Source organism: Meleagris gallopavo, chromosome 6 (genome assembly GCF_905368555.1).
Source record: "Meleagris gallopavo chromosome 6, MGAL_WU_HG_1.1, whole genome shotgun sequence".
NCBI lineage: Eukaryota > Metazoa > Chordata > Aves > Galliformes > Phasianidae > Meleagris > Meleagris gallopavo.
This window is the reverse complement of record NC_139409.1, coordinates 42,988,779-43,006,637: the sequence shown is the minus strand read 5'-3', so window position 1 is coordinate 43,006,637 and position 17,859 is coordinate 42,988,779. Positions and strand designations below refer to the sequence as shown.

The 17,859-nt window shown below is 35.3% G+C and overlaps 1 protein-coding gene across 6 annotated transcripts in view; it reads left to right on the top strand.

Moving 5' to 3' along the window:
* ULK4 (unc-51 like kinase 4) overlaps positions 1–17,859 on the top strand; it is a 219,771-nt gene that overhangs the window by 45,153 nt on the left and 156,759 nt on the right. For all 6 annotated transcript variants that reach the window (XR_014883996.1, XM_010712967.4, XM_031553967.2 and 3 more), the window contains exons 21-25: positions 4,889–5,071; positions 9,869–9,996; positions 14,273–14,406; positions 17,316–17,437; positions 17,701–17,757. Coding sequence is in view for 5 of the 6 variants with exons in the window: in XM_010712967.4 (XP_010711269.3) it covers positions 4,889–5,071; positions 9,869–9,996; positions 14,273–14,406; positions 17,316–17,437; positions 17,701–17,757 (624 nt within the window). In the remaining variant the exon portion in view is untranslated. The remainder of the gene's footprint in view (positions 1–4,888; positions 5,072–9,868; positions 9,997–14,272; positions 14,407–17,315; positions 17,438–17,700; positions 17,758–17,859) is intronic.

The following is a 17,859-nucleotide window of genomic DNA, read 5'->3' as shown; positions in this document are numbered from 1 at the left end:
AAAGCATTTGTGAGATAGACAATATTTACCAGAGCTGTGAGTTTAACCATATCTCCTGTTTACAAAACAAAAGCTGTAGCCACCAAAACGGGTAATATTTCAGGACTGAACAGTAATTTGACTTAGTTTAAATGAAGTGTGATAGCTGGATGCTGATTGCTTGAATAATGTTCAGGCTCACTGAGTTTCTGGTGGCTTTGCAAATAGAAAATGGTGAAGTTGCTGTGGTAGTATACACATAGACACATCTAGCAGTGAGGTAATAAATGAGAGAAAACTAAAACATCTAAGCATGTTGAAGAAACAAAGAGTAGAATAAAATATTGTTAGAAAATACAGATATTTATGAAGTATTGACCTCAAGATGCTGCCCTTTTTGGCAAACGCTTGCACAGGAAATAAACTGCTCAAACATGAGGAAAATGTGTTGACTTTTAAGTATATTTTATTTAACAAAATATACATTATAGAAGCCTGTAAGTTACCACATTTATGTTGTACTTCAAAATTGAATCATCTGACAGCCCTGGATTGGCACTCAGTGTTACAGTGATAATGTCATTTTTGCCAAGCTCTCATCCTGTGATTATTTATTTATTTTTTCAAAATTTTTAGTTTTTCACTTTTCATGTGAAATCAAAAATGTAGCTGTCAAAGCCTATTTGTCTTCAGGAACTACTCTGCCATGCCCTCTTATAGGTGGCATACATTAGTACCAAGGTATGTTTTTAAGGTCATGACAGCAGCGATTACTAGAATTCCCTAAAGAAAAAATGATTTGTTGAACGCTCTATTAGATTTACTGGGGAAGACCAGGTTCCTTGGAAGTCCATGCTTCAGTGTCAGGCCATCAATTTAAAGATATGACACCAAATTATGTGCGCATAGGGTTCTGATGAGGCAAAAGTCTCTTTAGCATCTTGTGCTTGAATATGTACAAGTGTGCAGCATAAATGTACTGAAGGAGCAAATAAGAAAAACATTGTTTTCAATTTTTTTTTTAAAACTGTGAAGGCACAGGCTTACTGGAGATCACACTTCTCACCTGGGTGATTACTAAGGTTACAATCACACTAGAGGCAGGGCTTGCTCCAGGTCAGCATATTGGTGAGGTTTGAATGAAAGCAGCAGGGAGAAGGACTAAAGGAGTATGAAATATCTTGTTCTTCTACATCACTTGTTTAGCTGCCCTATTTCTTGGTGCTTTTTTTTTTTTTTTTAAGGCAGTTATTGCTATATGTAGTAAATTCCATCTTCTCCTTCCACACATGTCATTTCACATAAGTGTACTTTTTGTCTGAAGTTGTTACTGGATTTTCCCCTCTATTTTTTGGGAATTGTACACCCTTTACTGAATGTTTGAGATGTAATTATTGTATGTTGCGTGTATAATCAATGAATATACAGATGCTATAATTAAGAAATATACAGGAAATTTAGGCTAAACAGGTTATCATACTAAAGCAAAGAAGAATGGATGGAAAACTTACCCTTGTCTTGGGCTTGCTGAGAAGACTCCAAAAGGAGAGATCTCCAAAAGAGGTCCTTCCCCCCTGGCAGTCAGCTCTTAAATGGATCTAGGAGAGGTGCAGCCAGGCCCCACCCCTTTCTTGTAGTACAGGAGAATTGCCTTCACCTGTGTTCCCAGGGCTGACTCAGTGCTTGCCTCAAGTGGTCAATCAGAGGTTCAGGCTTGATTCAGCAGTTCCCATACAGTTGCATAAGAAGTGAACTGAGCTGCAGCTTTCTAAAGTAAAATATACTAAGATGTTCCTCTAATCCTTTTGCTGCTTTGTAGTTAAGCACCAAAGGAGCAAGAAGATGAACTTTTATTTATTGCGATTATTATTCAAGACCTGATATAAATCATGGTTATGTATTAATACATACTGGGGTGCTTGAGCATATAATCTGAACTTTGGAAAACACTCAGATAACCAGTTAATCTAATGCAGGTAGCTCTTTCCCCAGTTGAATTTTATAGAAATTTAAGTAACATATAATTTTTTTTGAAGTAACATACTAATGTGTTCTCAGGTTGTATCATACTATTTATTTTCTACGTTCATAAAATATCATTGTAGCATATTGTTGCCACAGATATGCAGGTATTATTTATTCTGCATATGATAGTGTGTCCTATTATGTTTTATCATGCTGTCATTCCTGCCTTGTTTAAATCTATCCTGAAGAATGTACTGTTGATTGACGTGTATATTCACTATAAAAAGCATTTATGTTAAGAAACACGTGTGCTATATCTTTACCTGCAGCTTGCACGTTGTCTGCAACGTATATCAGCAGTAAGGCACTATGGGATTTTACTTATAATTATTTCAATCAGCAACAAAAATGTATCAGGAAGACTTTCAGTCCTCAGCCATTAGCGTCAAGAAATGGCACTTTGTGTTGTCCTACCTGTCAGAGGTGGCAAATGGGGGTTGTGTTTCAGTATTTTTGCTTGCTTTGGGGTAGTCCAGCCTGCCTTAGGTAAACATAATACAAAAGTGATATCATTTATTGTTTTGCTAGACTCAGAATAGAAATAATTCAGTAAGATGCCAAAATGACATTCTGACAAGCTCAGCAGCAGGAATTTTTTTCTAGTATATTGAAAGTTATATCCTCATTTTTAAAAAATAATTATTAATGTTAGGAAATAGCTTTTGCTGGAGAAGTAACTACTTGAAACATAAGCCACTTCCATGGGGAAAAAAAAAATATGGGAGAGCTCAACAAAATTGTTTTCTTTCTTTTCTTTTTCTTAAATAATTGATGCTGAATAGTTTCTTTCTGAGACTTAGTTACCACAGATGCATAAAAGCATTCATTCTCAAATTTGAGATACATAGCATGCATCTTGAAAGGAGGAATGTTACCTAGATACTATGTAGCACATAAGACTGGAAGCAATGGATAAGGCACAAATACTGTTAAGGTTGGGGCTGCTGGGAGAAAAAGTGCAGTACTAAGACTGGATGGGGACCAAAGATGGCAAAGTTCATTCTAGGAGAGGCTCTACCAATACCTTTCTCTCATTGCAATCATTCCTTGTTCAAAGCTGCTTCTGACAGAGGATAATGTAAGGTCTCCTCTACTCTTACCTGTTATCATTTCCCGATTTTTGCCCAACTACCTCCCTCCCCACCCCCCTCCCACACATTTATCTCATCTGTTTTCTCAAAATACACATCTGCTTAAGTGGTTTATGTGAATATGTCTTCTATTGCCCGTAAAGCTCAATCTGCTTTTCTGCTGACATGTTCATTTCAGTCATTCAGCAGAGCACACGATGACAACAGGAGTTTAAAGTTTCTACCCTTTGCTGTTAGTGGAATGGAGCTTTCCTGCTGTCTCTGAAGCTGCAATATAGTCTTACGAGACAGTCATGTTTCTGCAGGATTTACCTGGAGGTTTCTAATGGTCTTATGGCTGTGGTTACCTCTTTTTTGACCAAGTCTGTAGCAGGGAGAGCTAAGGCTCTGGCAACTCTGGGAGCACTATTTTAGTGTAACAACTTTGCCCCTTTTGCTTTGACAGTTTGTCTCTGGGCCTCAACAACTTATGGTAATATGAACCTTGAGGATAGATTCAGTGAATACCTTGGGCCTGCTAATTTTGAGAACTTTGCCTAGAGATGAATGGTTGAATTCTATCCTTGGGGAAATAGACATTGATGTACTTAAAAACAAAGACTGAATTCCTATCTTTTAAGAAAACAAAAAACAAAACAAAAAAACAAAAACAAAAACAAAAAAAAACAAAACAAAAAAAAAAAAAAAAGGAGGGAGGAGGGGGAAGGAAAAGCTGCAATCAATATCATTGCAGGACCAAAAACGATGAGGAGGAGTGGGTATTGAGTAGGTGAATGGCATCAATGAAGTACCTGTTTAAAGACATGTTTTAGGTTTGTCTCTTTTGTTCCTTCCTTTTTTCTTTTTCCTCCTCTTAAATGAGAACTTGCTACTGAATGGGTACTGAGTAAGCAGCAGTTTCTAAATATAGCTGGTTAGGAGAGAGCAAAGAAATGATGATATTGACTATTGCTCACAGAAGAAAGTTGCCTGAAACCAATTCAGATTTTCACACTAATCAAATAATTAATCTGTTTTCTTATCCTAATGCTGCATTCAAGCCAAAGAAGAAAAAGTGTCTGAGGAGTTGTATTTTCCTCATCTAGATACAGCAAAAGGAGTCACAGTATCACAAAGGTTGCACCTCCTGAAGCACTGAAAGCTAAAAGATACCTTGACCTGAAGGCTGATCCACTCTGGAGGTCATTTGAGAATTTTTGTTAAGGAGTAGCTAAGTTAGTATACACAGAACACTCCCAAATCTACCATTTGGTAGAAGAGTTTCTATGTTTGTTGTACTAAATAGTGTTCCATAACAAATATTTAGATCTAAAGTAGATAAGCTGAGGCTTTTGGATAACGTTCAGATAATATTCTCTGTATCAGATTATAGATAGTGTCCAGAAACAGAGGTAGAATAAAGATCTCTTATGGGTGACCAGAATTTCTGTGGTGTGTGACATCTCTTTATTTTCTGTTACCTGTGCTCCTTTTTTGTGCAGTATTATCTAATGTTGCCTACATTCTGTATTGATAGAATTTCCAAGCATGGGCTATGCTGCAGCATCATTATCGTCCTCTGGAGGAAGAGATTAATGTGACCCTACTTGATATTGATGTTGTTGTACCAAGGATTTCAGTTGCAGATGTATGGGAGGTAGAGGTTTAGAAGAGTTACAGGTCTCTTAAACAAGCAAACAAAAAACAGTAGTCCTTTCCCCTTATGTTTATCTTATGATAAAATTGTGTAAATTCTTAATTAAAAACTCTATTATATTCTATTAAATAACAATATTTCTGTTTTGCTTTTGTAGGCTTTATGCAGAATTACTCGTTATTCACCAGGTGCTTTCCAGAGTGTCATTGAGAAGGTGGGATTAACAGCTGTACTAAATTCCTTGCTAACTGGAATATGCAAAGTACAGCAGTACATGCTCACCATGTTTTCTGCAATGTTGTCATGTGGAATTCATCTCCAGAGGCTGGTACAAGAAAAGGTTAGATTTCAGATTAATAGTATTCAGTGGCATGGAAATTCACGAATGAAAAGTTAAAAGTTTCTTCTAGTAGTGCTTTTGTGTTTTCAAAACGTTTAGCTCAGTAACAGCTAAATACCCAAACAGCAGAAAATTAGGAACAGATCTCTCAATTTTCTCAAAACTGAGAACTGTGAATTTAACATTTTAATAAAAGGGAAAAAAAGGGTTCAATGATGTCCTTCAAAAATTACCACTTACAGAAAATTACTACCTGTTATGTAATACAGGTAATGTGTTATTTTTATATTTTTGTTTGTTGAAAATATGAATAATGAAGAGTATAATGTTTCTTATTCTCAGATCCTTAAGAGCTGATACTTATGGGTGTATATATTCCTCTGCAGCTAGAAAGCTCTAGCATGACCATAACATAGGGCTTTTAATGGTCCTAAAGAAAAATATGTCCTGAGTGAATCTAAAGCTCTACTTTATTCTCTCCTTGAGGGACTTCGACCAATTCGTAAGCAAAATGTCTTGCAGAAATCAGTATTCTAATAACTTAGTTTTCTTCATAGTGTTGCTGAATAAAGCTACTAGTTCTAATGCATTTTCTAATATAATGTAGTTTCTAACCTGATTTTTGAAAGAGATCATAGAGTTATAGAATGGTTTGGGTTTGAAGAGACCTTATAGATCTGTGCTGTATGCGGAGGCACCTCCCACCAGATCAGGTTGTCCAGGGCCCCATCCAGCTTGGCCCTGAACACCTCCAGGGATGAGGCATCAACAGCTTCTCTGGGCAACTGTGCCAGGGCCTCACCACCCTTCTCTCATAAAGAATAATTTCTTCTTTATACCCAGTGTAAACCTGTCCTGTTCAGTTTAAAGCCACTCTCCCTTGTCCTGTCACTACACTCCCTGACAAAGTTTGTCTTCAGCTTTACTGGAGACCACTTTAGGTACTAAAAGGCTGCTATCAGGTCTCCCTGGAGTCTTTTCCAGACTCAACTGCAACAGCTCTCTCAGCCTGTTTCCATCGAAGAGGTGCTACAGCTCTCTGAGGATCCTTGTGTCCTTCTCTGGACATGCTTCAGCAGCTCCATATACTTGTGCTGGGGGCCCGGAGCTGAATGTGGTGCTGCAGATGGGGCCTTACAGAACAGAGGGACAATCCCCTCCCTCACCCTGCTGTGCATGCTGCTTTTGAAGCAGCCCAGGATACTTTGGTCTTTCTGGACCATAAGCACACACAGCTAGTTCATGTTAAGCATTTCATCTACCAGCACCTCTGACTCCTTCTCCACAGAACTGCTTTTACTGCATTCTTCTCCCAAGATGATCAAAAGCTTTCTAATTTGATCACCAAAATATTCCATGTTTATTTTTGTCAGTACACCTGTACAGTTAACAAACAAAATCAATGCAACTCTACTTACAGAGAAGAAATGAAAAGAGGAGCTCATGTTTTCATCAGCAGTGATGTGTGCTGTAACCTGATTCTCATCTTGACTAAAAAATGCATCTGGCTTTACTTGAAATGCATTCGTTTGCTATCTTTATGTATTGTTTTAGCGACGACATTTAAATGAAAATAATAATATACAGTCTTCCACTCATCTCTTCTTGCAGCCTGAAATTACTCATTCTCTTCATGAAAGTCATTTAGTTTCATGTCAGAGTTGTCAATGTGCTCTGTGTAAATGCCTATACACTGGCCTTAAGCTTTCCACAGATTCCACTAACAAGAGCATTAACAGATGGCAAATTGTGACATTACAGGACAGTTTCAAACACCTTATTGCGCATTGGTGATCTACTGAGAGAAGTATGTTCAAAGATTCACTGGCACATTGAATTATTTCCCTGAATGTTCAACAAGCATATGGCTACACCGTGATGACACTTTTCAGTATTCTTTGTGCACAACACGCAAGTCCATCCTAATGAAAAAAGAGGAAGAGAAAAAGAAAATGACCAGTGTAAATCTCCCAAGTATTTTGTCTTTTGTAGAAGTCTTGTGTCGTGTACCTTAAGAAGTAGTAAGACCTCAGTGCTTACAGAAGGTAATTTTTAATAGAACTGCAAACCAATATATTAAATGATACTTAAGTATGCAAATTCAAAATGGAAGTTGTTTAACTTTGTGTATTTTATCTGGAAACCCCCTTAGCTTGCAAGCCTTAAACCTGCCTTTGTTTTTAACTCCCTTTGAGAACAGGAATGAAATCATTTACAAAATAACAACTAGAAGAATAAAAGAAAAAATGCTGTTCTGTAGTCATCTGTGCCAATATAAATCTTAGGAGAACTACAGTGGCTTAAAGGGTTTTTTAAATCCCTCTCTGATACAGAGATATTCTATTATAGTTTCATGTTTTGAAGACAAAACAACAAAAAAACAACAGCATGAAATGATATTTTAAAATAAAATGTGGAGAAAGAACCTGAATCAAACATCTTTGAAAACTATGGCAGTAGATAAAAAAGAAAATTACTTTAGTCTAGCTGTCAAATATCATCTCTGAATGAATGGAAACCACTGACATTTTGGTAAGTCTGCACAAACCTGGCTGACCTGCTCCTGCTAGAAAGTCACTAGCCTGCATGTTGGATCCACCTATGCAGCCAGCATGTTTTGTTTGCTATTTGGACCAAAAAACGTGAGTCAACTACCGTCTCTGTTTTTGTGGTTGATCTTGACTGTGCATGCTAGTGGTACCAGTCACCCCTCGTGTAAATCATAGCCTCACAATTCAGCAATGTGATTTCTTAAGATCAGAGTGCCTCTTCTTCCTGATTCATTTGTACAGCACTTCAGGACGTGAAATGGCAAAAGTTAAGAGACGCAGGCCTTGCAAAAGGATTTGTAACTTTGAATTATTTTTTATTGCTTTTTTTTTTTTTTTCCATCAAACTCTTAACTTATAATGTTATGGAGATATTTGCAGTTCATAAGAAGCAAATTAGAAAATACTCCAGAAAACAACAAATACTTGCTATAACATCTTCAGTGTTTCTTGAAATAATGGTCTGCTTTCCCCTTGTGTAACCAGTTAAAAAACTTAATTGCTTTTCATGATTTATTTTAAATTTGCTTTGCAGTATCATTAGGAATATCCTATATAAAATCATGATCTTCTTGTGGTGGGGTGGCTCACTTGTAATGAAAGCAGTGTCCTTACCCTGCAGAGTCTCCATGGATACATCAAACAGTTGTGAGCAAGGAAGGAACAATGTAACAGTGCAACAATTAATAATTAATATATATGTATTTCAGCAGTTTTTGCCTCTTCTGATTTATTGAGTTCTGCAGGTCAGCAAAATTGTGCTGAAGATTTTCTTTGGATAAAATGTTGCCTGTTCGGCAGACCTCAGACCAGGCAAAAAAGCAAATTACAAAATGTCACTTTCGTATCTTAAGCCAGATCATTAGAGAATTCTCACATAAGTTAGATAATAAGTTTGATATAACTAATTTTAATTGACAATGCAATTATTTGCACGTTTAATTGCTACCCCTGCAATGGAATGTTCTTGCTTTCTAAAGCATGAGGAATAAAACTACAGCTGTGTTTTGTCTCGTAGATGCATCCGTCCATGTCATGTTGCCCCAGTGCTTGGTCTGTCAGGTCCATTTGTGTTAGCAGGCAGTGTAGCATTATACATACTGTTATTGTAAGCTTGAGACTTTACTATTGTAACAGCTCTTTTTTTTTGTCGTTGTTCTGGGTTATTTCTTAAAAAAAAAAAAAAAAAAAAAAACACCTTTACCAAAATTTCAATCTTTGCCTCTAATTTGTTTATCATTTAAAAAATATATTGCTCAGGCTCACACTGGAGGAGCTCCAAGTTCTTCTTCATGAACAATTGAGCAGTTTAAAGTATGAACTTTATGCAGTTTAGTCCATAAGATTAACCATAAGATTGAAGAATGGTGTCTATTTATAAACTAAATTACAGAAAGACAAGAAAGAATTAGCAGAATAATTAATAGTTTGTTCTTCTGAGCCATCTTTACTGATTGTCTCTGTTGATGGCAATCTATGTTTTGAAGACAAAGTTTAAATAGTATCAGCAAAATCTGATGGCTTGTTGGCTGGATTTTACACTTATGTTCTTTCTTCCAGCTAAGTGTTGCAAAGCCTTCCTCTAACGAATTATGTTTGGTCTTGATTATCAGTTTTATGAAGTTGCCTTTCGGTTATTCTGTCAGCAAAACAGGAAGTTTGAATAAACTTAGCATGTTAAATATGTCATAGGAGGATTTAAAACTTTATATACAACATACAGTTATATACTGGGTGGCTCCTTCATTCCATGGTATCATTTATGATCTGATGTAGCCATAATTATATCCAACAAAGGTGGTGTTTTATCTTCCTCCATGTATGGAAATTGATAGGTAAACATTTTGTCTTACTGGTGCTGAGGTATACCTATGTTCTGAAAATTTATCAGTCTTAAGGATGTTAAAATATCTTATCATTCTTAAGGCAAGATATTTTCTAATGCTTTCTAGTCCATTCTGGACACAGTAGAACAGACAGTGTTTTCTTGCTGTGGCTTGTGAGAAGTTGAACAGAGCAGCTTTTCACTTAGCCTGTCTATTTTGGACAAAATTCATTTGGCTATGTTGTACGGATTTTATTTGCTACAAGAATGGAGTGGAAAGGATAATAAAAAAATGCAAATATATTTTTATATACATATACAAATGAAAAAATGGAATTTCAAATGTATACATTGATAAAGTATAATGCAAGTAACCGTGTTGCATAAGATAACATTAATGTTTTTTTGTTTATCCCCACCAAGGAGTTTGTGACTACAATTATTCGTTTACTTGAAAGTCCTTCAACTTTCATACGAGCAAAAGCATTTCTGGTCCTGTTGCAAGTTTTAATAAATAGCAGGGAAATGTTGCTTCTCAGTTGTCAAGCAAGGTAAGGTAATAATGGAATTTATGATTAGAGACGCAATGCTTATTTTCAAAGTTGTGTCTAAGTCACTTTCAATATGTTGCATTTCAGAGTCAGTGTTTTAGGAATGAATTATCTTCTGTGCTGTGCAGATCTTTTTGTTTCTGAGAATATCAAGAAAAGAGTTCTCTGTTTTGTCTTTTGTTGTCAGATGATGATTACTCACAAGGGAAAGCCATTCTGGCTTACAAGGAGAGACTTTAAAAGTAACTGGTGGTCCCTATTAGGATAAGCAAGGAACAGATTTTGTTTTGGGTGGGGCAAATAAGTACTGCACTAGTGAGTTGTTTCTGTGATGGGAATGCAAAATAAAAAGATCTGTCATGTACCTTCCTCATCTTAGGATGTGATTGATATAACCTGTAGTCTCTTCAGTATAGGTCCATTAAAAGCAGAATAATAATATGTGACTGTTTGTGTTGCTGAAGTCATTTGTAGAACAATCACTGAATTCCTGTGACTTTTGCATGAAATATTTCATTTGTTCCTATATTTCAAAATACTTTGCAAAAAATGAAAGCACTTCAGTTAAATTTGAATCACAGTGGAATGGTTATTGGAGCTTTTTGCACTACAGTGCTCTCATATAAGATGAGAGGAAATGAGATTGCTAGAATATAAATTGTCACCATGGTTTTGAGATGGTTGGAGAAGTAAGACGGAAGAAATTTTCTTGAGTATTTGTAACAGTGAAATACAGCATAGACCCAGTGTTTGTGGGATTGGAATAAAGTGGATTTGAAACTGGAAGTAAAGAGGTTATGACTTGCAGGTAGCTATAAACTGTTTACAGCAAATACAATTTTCCTATATCTTATGTTGCTTTCTGAGAAGAATTAAGATGTGTATTTGGAGTCAAAGGGCTGGATTTATAAAGAGCAGGTGAGTTATACCATCAAACCATTGTGAGTGGACATCTTTTGGAGTGCTGTCATTTTATACTCCTCCACTCACGTAAGTATCTGTAGACATGTCAATTTTTGTAGATTGCAGAGATTGTTGATTACAAGATTCACTTGTACATCTTCTTTATTTCTAAAAATGCTTTATCAAGTGATGTGTTCTGGACAGTGTAGAATGTGTGATGATTTTGAAACAAGTTTTTGAACGTTACACATTTTTATGTGCTTCTTCTAGAACATACAGCTGAGCTGTGTGTTTGGAGGAATGTCTGACCATTGTCCCATACTGACAGTTAAGATTTGTTTATCTATACCTAAGATATTACGTGAAGGATAAGAACTTAAATACAATTTATTGACAATTTATCCTCTCTCTTTCTTTCTTTTCGTTCTTTTTTTTTTTTTCTTATTTTGTTTTCTTAATGATGCTTTCCACTGAGCAGCATTTCTGAAGAAAATGTGTTGTGAGTTTGGGCTGTTATTTTGTGTTGTGAATTCTGTGCTGCTGTTTTGCAGAGCAGATTAGGGACCAAAACATTATGTAACACGGTAGCTAAAACAACAGGTAAGACTTACAGCAGCTCTATTGAACTCATAAGCTGCTATTCTTAATTTGTTGTGATTTCTTCACAATTTCTCTTCAGCAAACAGTGTATCTTAGCAGGGCAAATGATCTAGACTAAAACATTTATCTTATATCCGGAGTACAAGATGATTACAGTAGGATGAGAGAGGAGAAATGAAGTATTTTGTGTGGGGACTGCTACTTTTGTAATACCCTGAACTCTGAAAGAATTTTTCTTAAGTCCAGCTGAGATAATGGATATTCTTAAATTTTTATTAATAGTAATTCAACACTATATTTTAGATAAATATCTCCAGTTCTGTCAGAGCAATTAATACAAACAAATTAAAAATTTCTAGTACAGTAGAAAGAACTTGGATAACTATTGAAAATGTTTTATGTGGGAGGAACTTCGGGTAGGAACTTTTTATTGGGGAGAAACTTTTTGTAAGGGCATGTAGCAACAGGACAAGGGGAAATGGCTTTAAACAGGAAGAGGGTAGATTTAGAGTAGATATTAGGAAGACATTCTTTGTGAGGGTGGTGAGACACTGGAACAGGTTGCCCAGAGAGGCTGTGGATGCCCCCTCCTTGGAAGCATTCAAGGCCAGGCTGGATGGGGCTTTGAGCAACCTGGTGTAGAGGGAGGTGTCCCTGCCTATAGCAGGGGTTGGAACCAGATGATCTTAAAGGTCCCTTCCAACCCAAACCATTCTATGATTCTATATACTCAAATCATTTTATAAAGATATTTGAGAAATATGAGGAGAATGTAGTAAAATGCATATAAATTATACTGGCTTGTCTTTAGCATCTGCAGCTGATCATAACATGATTTTTATTTCTTCAGATCATGTGATCTGATTATGAAGATCAATATGAGGCAGTTTTTCAGTATGCATTTTTCATTATGCATACATACTCCATGTGTATGTTGTATGGTGAATTTGAACATGATAAAACAATCAGTCTTAATGATGTGTAACATTTTTTTAACACCTGTATATCTTTTTCATGTATTGCTGAATGCATGACAAACATGCAGATTGAATAAATATAAAAAGTGTAATACTTCCACAGGCCTGATTTTGCTCATTAGGCAGAACACTAAGACTATTCAGGCATTAAAAATAACTGATCTTCTGCAAATGACTGAGGGATTTGTTGCAGGAAAATGAAGACACTAATGCTTCTCTGACTGTATATGAATTTGTCCAGTTTTCTCAGACAGCAATTATTTGAGGAATACTGTCAAGGAAAAATAGTTGTGCTTATTTTTAAAAAATCCTTCTGAAGGACAATTTTGTGATAGGGAGGACAACAGAAAGAAACCACATGTATTTACACAAACAGATTTTTTATAAAATACTTAGTTGTTTGGAAAGGCTAGATTTATACTGTTGCAATTTAAAATGTTCTTCCATATATATATATATATATAAATCTAAAGCATTTGAAAGAAAAAATTTTATTTAAAGCATTGTCAGATTTTAAGTATTTCTCACGTCCTACACAAATGAGAAATCATTGTAATCTTGCAATCTCTGGAAGTTGTATTAAAATGTCAGAGATGTCCCCATAGTCCATGGGAAGCACAGCTGAAAGTGTTAGTGAATGGGTCTTGTGATTTCTCTCTATCTTCATCTTTGTAGCACAGTTCAGGAAGGATCAGGTGAGCTGTAGCATTCCTTAGCAATCAATCATCCATTGTTTAGAAGCCTGGTCCTGCAAAATGCATTCTTGAGTAACTTTTACTTACAAGAGCAAATAATCTCTATGATGGAAATACACACTTGCTAGCATAAAAATTTGTGTTACTGATCCTTCAGTTTTGTTGTATGCACCTGAAGCAGGTTAATTAAGATGAGCATTGGTTATAGTAAGAGTGTGTAAGAAAAATGATAATACTAAAATACATTCTTAAAATCCAGAGCATGGTTTTCAGTCACCAGTGACTGATGGTTCTGTGTGCCAAACCCCTTGGGAGTTTGAGTATGAAACAGAGATGTCAATATTAGGCCCCTAAAGGAAAATCTGGCCCTTCTGTCTATTCAAATGAGTATTTTATAATATTGCCCGAAGCATTCTGTTATAGGTGTATTATTAAAGCAATCTCTTGTAAGTTAGCCAATGGCTAATATATTGGATACCATAGTTTACTGTGAAAAGTGTCATTCTGCAGAACAGAATAATTTTACAGCATTTGTCAGTTAGAATGTAAGCACTGGGTTTTGTCTTTAGAAATCTGGAATTGTATTTCCAGAGAAAGGTATAATGCTGGTTAGACTTCTCTATCTCTTTCTTTATAGCCATTCTCAGTAATGCTAGCATTTGAATAAAATATTTTATGATTGATTTTGTATGTTTTTTCTTGACTGAAAGATTATTTTGGCTCTTGGAATTCTTACCTGTTGGTAAAGATTGTCTTTAGTCTCAGCTTATAGTGTGTATGTTGGTCATGTGTTTCAAAATAAAGTGAATTTGTATCCCTAATTAATTCATCCCTTATATTAGTGTCGTATCTTCATTTAAATTAGTAAAGCTGCACTTACAGTACTTTTTTTTCCCTATTGTTCCTTGCAACAATCATTTTATCTTAAAATTTTATTTATTTGAAAGGAAGATCCCAAAATTTAAACAAAATGAATATTCACAAATGTTTTCTCTCAATTGTAACCACAAGTACTAGAAATGCATGCTGCAGTAGTATTTTACAGATATAGTATCATTTTGGCATTATGAGAGGTAACATTTTGCACGTGCTTAAATGTAGGCTTGTGATGTATATTGAAAGAGACAGCAGAAAGACCACAGCAGGAAAAGAGCAGCAAAGCGGCAATGAATACCTGTCAAAATGCCTGGATCTTCTCATCCATCACATTGTACAAGAGCTGCCAGGAATTCTAGGTAAGTTGAGTCAGTTAACTGAACAAATCTTATCTTCACTCGCTTTTTTTTTAACTTACTTCTGAGAAATACTTCTGTATCTCCTTACATATACAGATGGAAAGAGTGTGTTTTCTGATTATCTGAAGTTTGCATGTTGTCAAGTTCATGAAGTTTCTTGGTTTTGTCATGATCAGATATTTTGCATTGGAGCCTGGACTGTAAGATTCAACTCAGTCAGGAAAGGGGCCCAATTGGACAAGAAGTTTTATTGATGTTCTAAAGGTATTCCATTGATTGGAAACCTAAAAGCAGACTTGCTTTATGTAGTACAGAGCAAGGAGAGAGGTAACAGCATACCTACAAGTATGTTTTAAAAACTTCAGGGAATTTCTGGAAAATTTCTGTGGAAGAGAAGGAAAGAGGGAAAAGGAAAGAAAGAAGGAGAAAATATGAGATTGATGTGGCTAGTCTGAATCATAGGCATTAAAATGCTCATAAAACTTCTGGTGGGTGAGATCTCCCACAGAACAGAATAAGAAAGATAAATAGCAAGATGAGGAAGGAATACTGAAAGTCTTCAAGAAGAGAAATGGAGCTAAACCACCCCTGAATGTGTATGGCTTGTCTTTAAATAGAAGAGGGAAAAAAAAGCATAAACACGTTTTTCTGTGTAATGATGGATGATCTATTTTTCATCATCTACGTTATTGCCAGAATATTGAAAATGAGATGGTGAAACTGCAAAGGTCATGTTGCTATTTTAAAAGAAACTACTTCCTATGTCAGTGCAATTTTTTGCCCTGTTCCAAACAGCTGATTCAGACTAAATACCGGGTTCAAATGTTGAGTACATTGTAGGATTTGGAAGTCTCAGTACCTGAAAAGTGATATAAATCAAATATATAGTTACTGTTACTATTAAAAAATAATGCATCTATTTCTTTAACAGGGCTTCTGCTGCTTTTTTTTTCTTTTTTTTTTTCCTAGTACTGATATAGAAAATTAATGCATTGTTTGATTGTTTGGAAAATTGATATCTCAAGCTTAATTTTACATTAAAATTGCCTTTTCAATCTAGATTTGTGTTTTGATTGTTTTTATTAAGTTATCTGTCCATATCTGTCAAAGGCTTTTGCTTTCTATTTTTGAGAGTATAATGAAAGATCCTATTCTGCTTGAGGAGGTAAAAATTATGATCTCCTAAGAAAAATGACACGATCTGTAATGTGGAACAGTTAAAAGCAGTTTAACTGTTGATTTAGAATCAATCCTAGCTAGTTTTCAATATGCATTTACTTAAGCTTCTTACTGATACCATCTTCTTCCACCAGATGTAGCTATAAACCGAATAGATTGACAAATTGTAGAAACTGCCACTAAAGATACATTGAAATAAATGAAATAAAATGATAATCTCATGATTAATTTTATTTTATTTTTTTAAGTTTTCAGTTGTTGGAGGTATGGAAGTAAATTTATTTTGGTTTTTATGGTATTTAACCCATTTCTAAAAGATAAATGTAAATTGCTTATGTCAAACTAAGAATTAAAATAGCTATGTCTATTTATCGAAACTGGTGAATATATAGACATTAAAACAGATAGGGTGAAGTGTTCAGTGACTATTTATTGGTAACCACAGAGATATCTGTTAATTCCAGTTTTGCTATTCATTAAAAAATGCATTGGTGAAACAACAATGTTTTGTTTCACATATTTGGAATGTTTTAGGCAACACTTTCATGAGTGTTATGTTATAGAATGATTCAAATCTTTAGGGCTAAGTGTTGTTACAACCAAATTTAGTTGCCTATGTTGAAAATTAGACTCCAAGGAAGCAGAAGAAAAGCATTGCTATTTTTCAGTGTGAGAAAACTCTGCAACTTACTTTCAAAGGAAGGGCCTGGCCTGGCATGAGAATTGTCTAAAATACTGAATCATGTCCTTTATTTGTTTCTTATGTATGTGATTCCCTGTTTACAGTTTTGTGTAGTTCCCTTGTTAGGGAAGACATATAGGCAGTGTATTTTCGAGACCGGGTTTGACTTACAGAATTTTCAGACTAAAAGGATTGGATTTTCTTTCTTTACATATAAGCTATGACTTTTCTCTTTTTTTCCCCCCTATTTTTTACTCCATGCAGAAGTAGTCTTGGATTTCTAGAACAATAATGTAACACAAAGTGAGCATGATTTTACATGTCTTCTGTGAAGTCTGAAGTACAATTTTCACTATTCAAATTAGAATTTTGTTCCCTTATTGTTATGTCTGTCTTTTGTTATGGACCAAGTTCTGTCACTGACCTGCTGCTAATTCTTTCTATCAGAACATGAAAAGTTCTGTTGCTTTAGGTAACTTACATCATTATTTAAAACATGTGTACACATTCACAGCTAATTGAGGGCTTTTTAGGAAGCGGAGGAGCTTGCTTGTTTCTTTCTTCTGATAGTACTATTGCTGCAGGAAAAAAATGCATTATGTCACTGACTTAGGTGAAGCTCTTGGTCAGCTGGAAGTTGTGAGAATTTTGCCTTTGATTTCACTGGAATTAAATTGTAGTGATAGCATTTCAACAGTGTAATTCCATGCTGATATAATCACTGAAAGCCAGTACAAGTCCTGTTGCTGAGAGGAGTAATTTCACTTCTGTTTCTACTCCTTCCTCATATTTCTAGCCTCAGCATTTGCCAGAGGTAGCATTTATGTGCCTATCCTTGTAGCAGGAGCAGGAGATTGATCTGTTTGAAAACTAAATAGGAAATAAAAGTGTTGGATCAGCCTGATTTTTACCATCATGCACATGAACACAAATTTCATCAGGAGAGCGAAGATAGGCTTGCAGAGATATACTGGAACAGAAGTACTTCATTTGTCATTTTCTGTTGAATCAATTATGTTAGGTCAGTCTGAAATGTTGTTTTCTGTAGGTGACATTCTCAATACCTTAACTAATGTCTCTGGACGCAAACACCCATCAACAGTTCAGGCCAAACAGCTGAAGATGTGCCTTCCCATGATGCCTGTAGTGCTTCATCTTGTGACATCCCAGGTAGATTTTTTTTCCCAAACTCCTTCGGTTTCTGAGAATCTAACTTCTGCTGATTAAAATCAGCATGGATGAAATAGAACTTAATGTGTAATTTTATTGTTGAGTATTTCAGCTAAGTAGCTGTATTAAAAATCTAACCTTGTTTTTGTATATTGTAGGATAACTCTAATGATAAAAGCAAATGCATATTCTGCCTTCTTTGTCAACATGATTGTGAAATGCTTTTTACTCTAACTTTTTAAACTTTTGCTAAATTCAAATAGGTATTTCGTCCTCGCGTTGTCACAGAGGAGTTTCTTTTCAACTACGGGACCTTGCTTGTGAGTATAAACATCCAGATTAAATGATGCTTGCAAAAAATACATATGCATAAAAATTTGGGATTTTAATGCAAAGAAATTACATTAAATTTATACATTGGA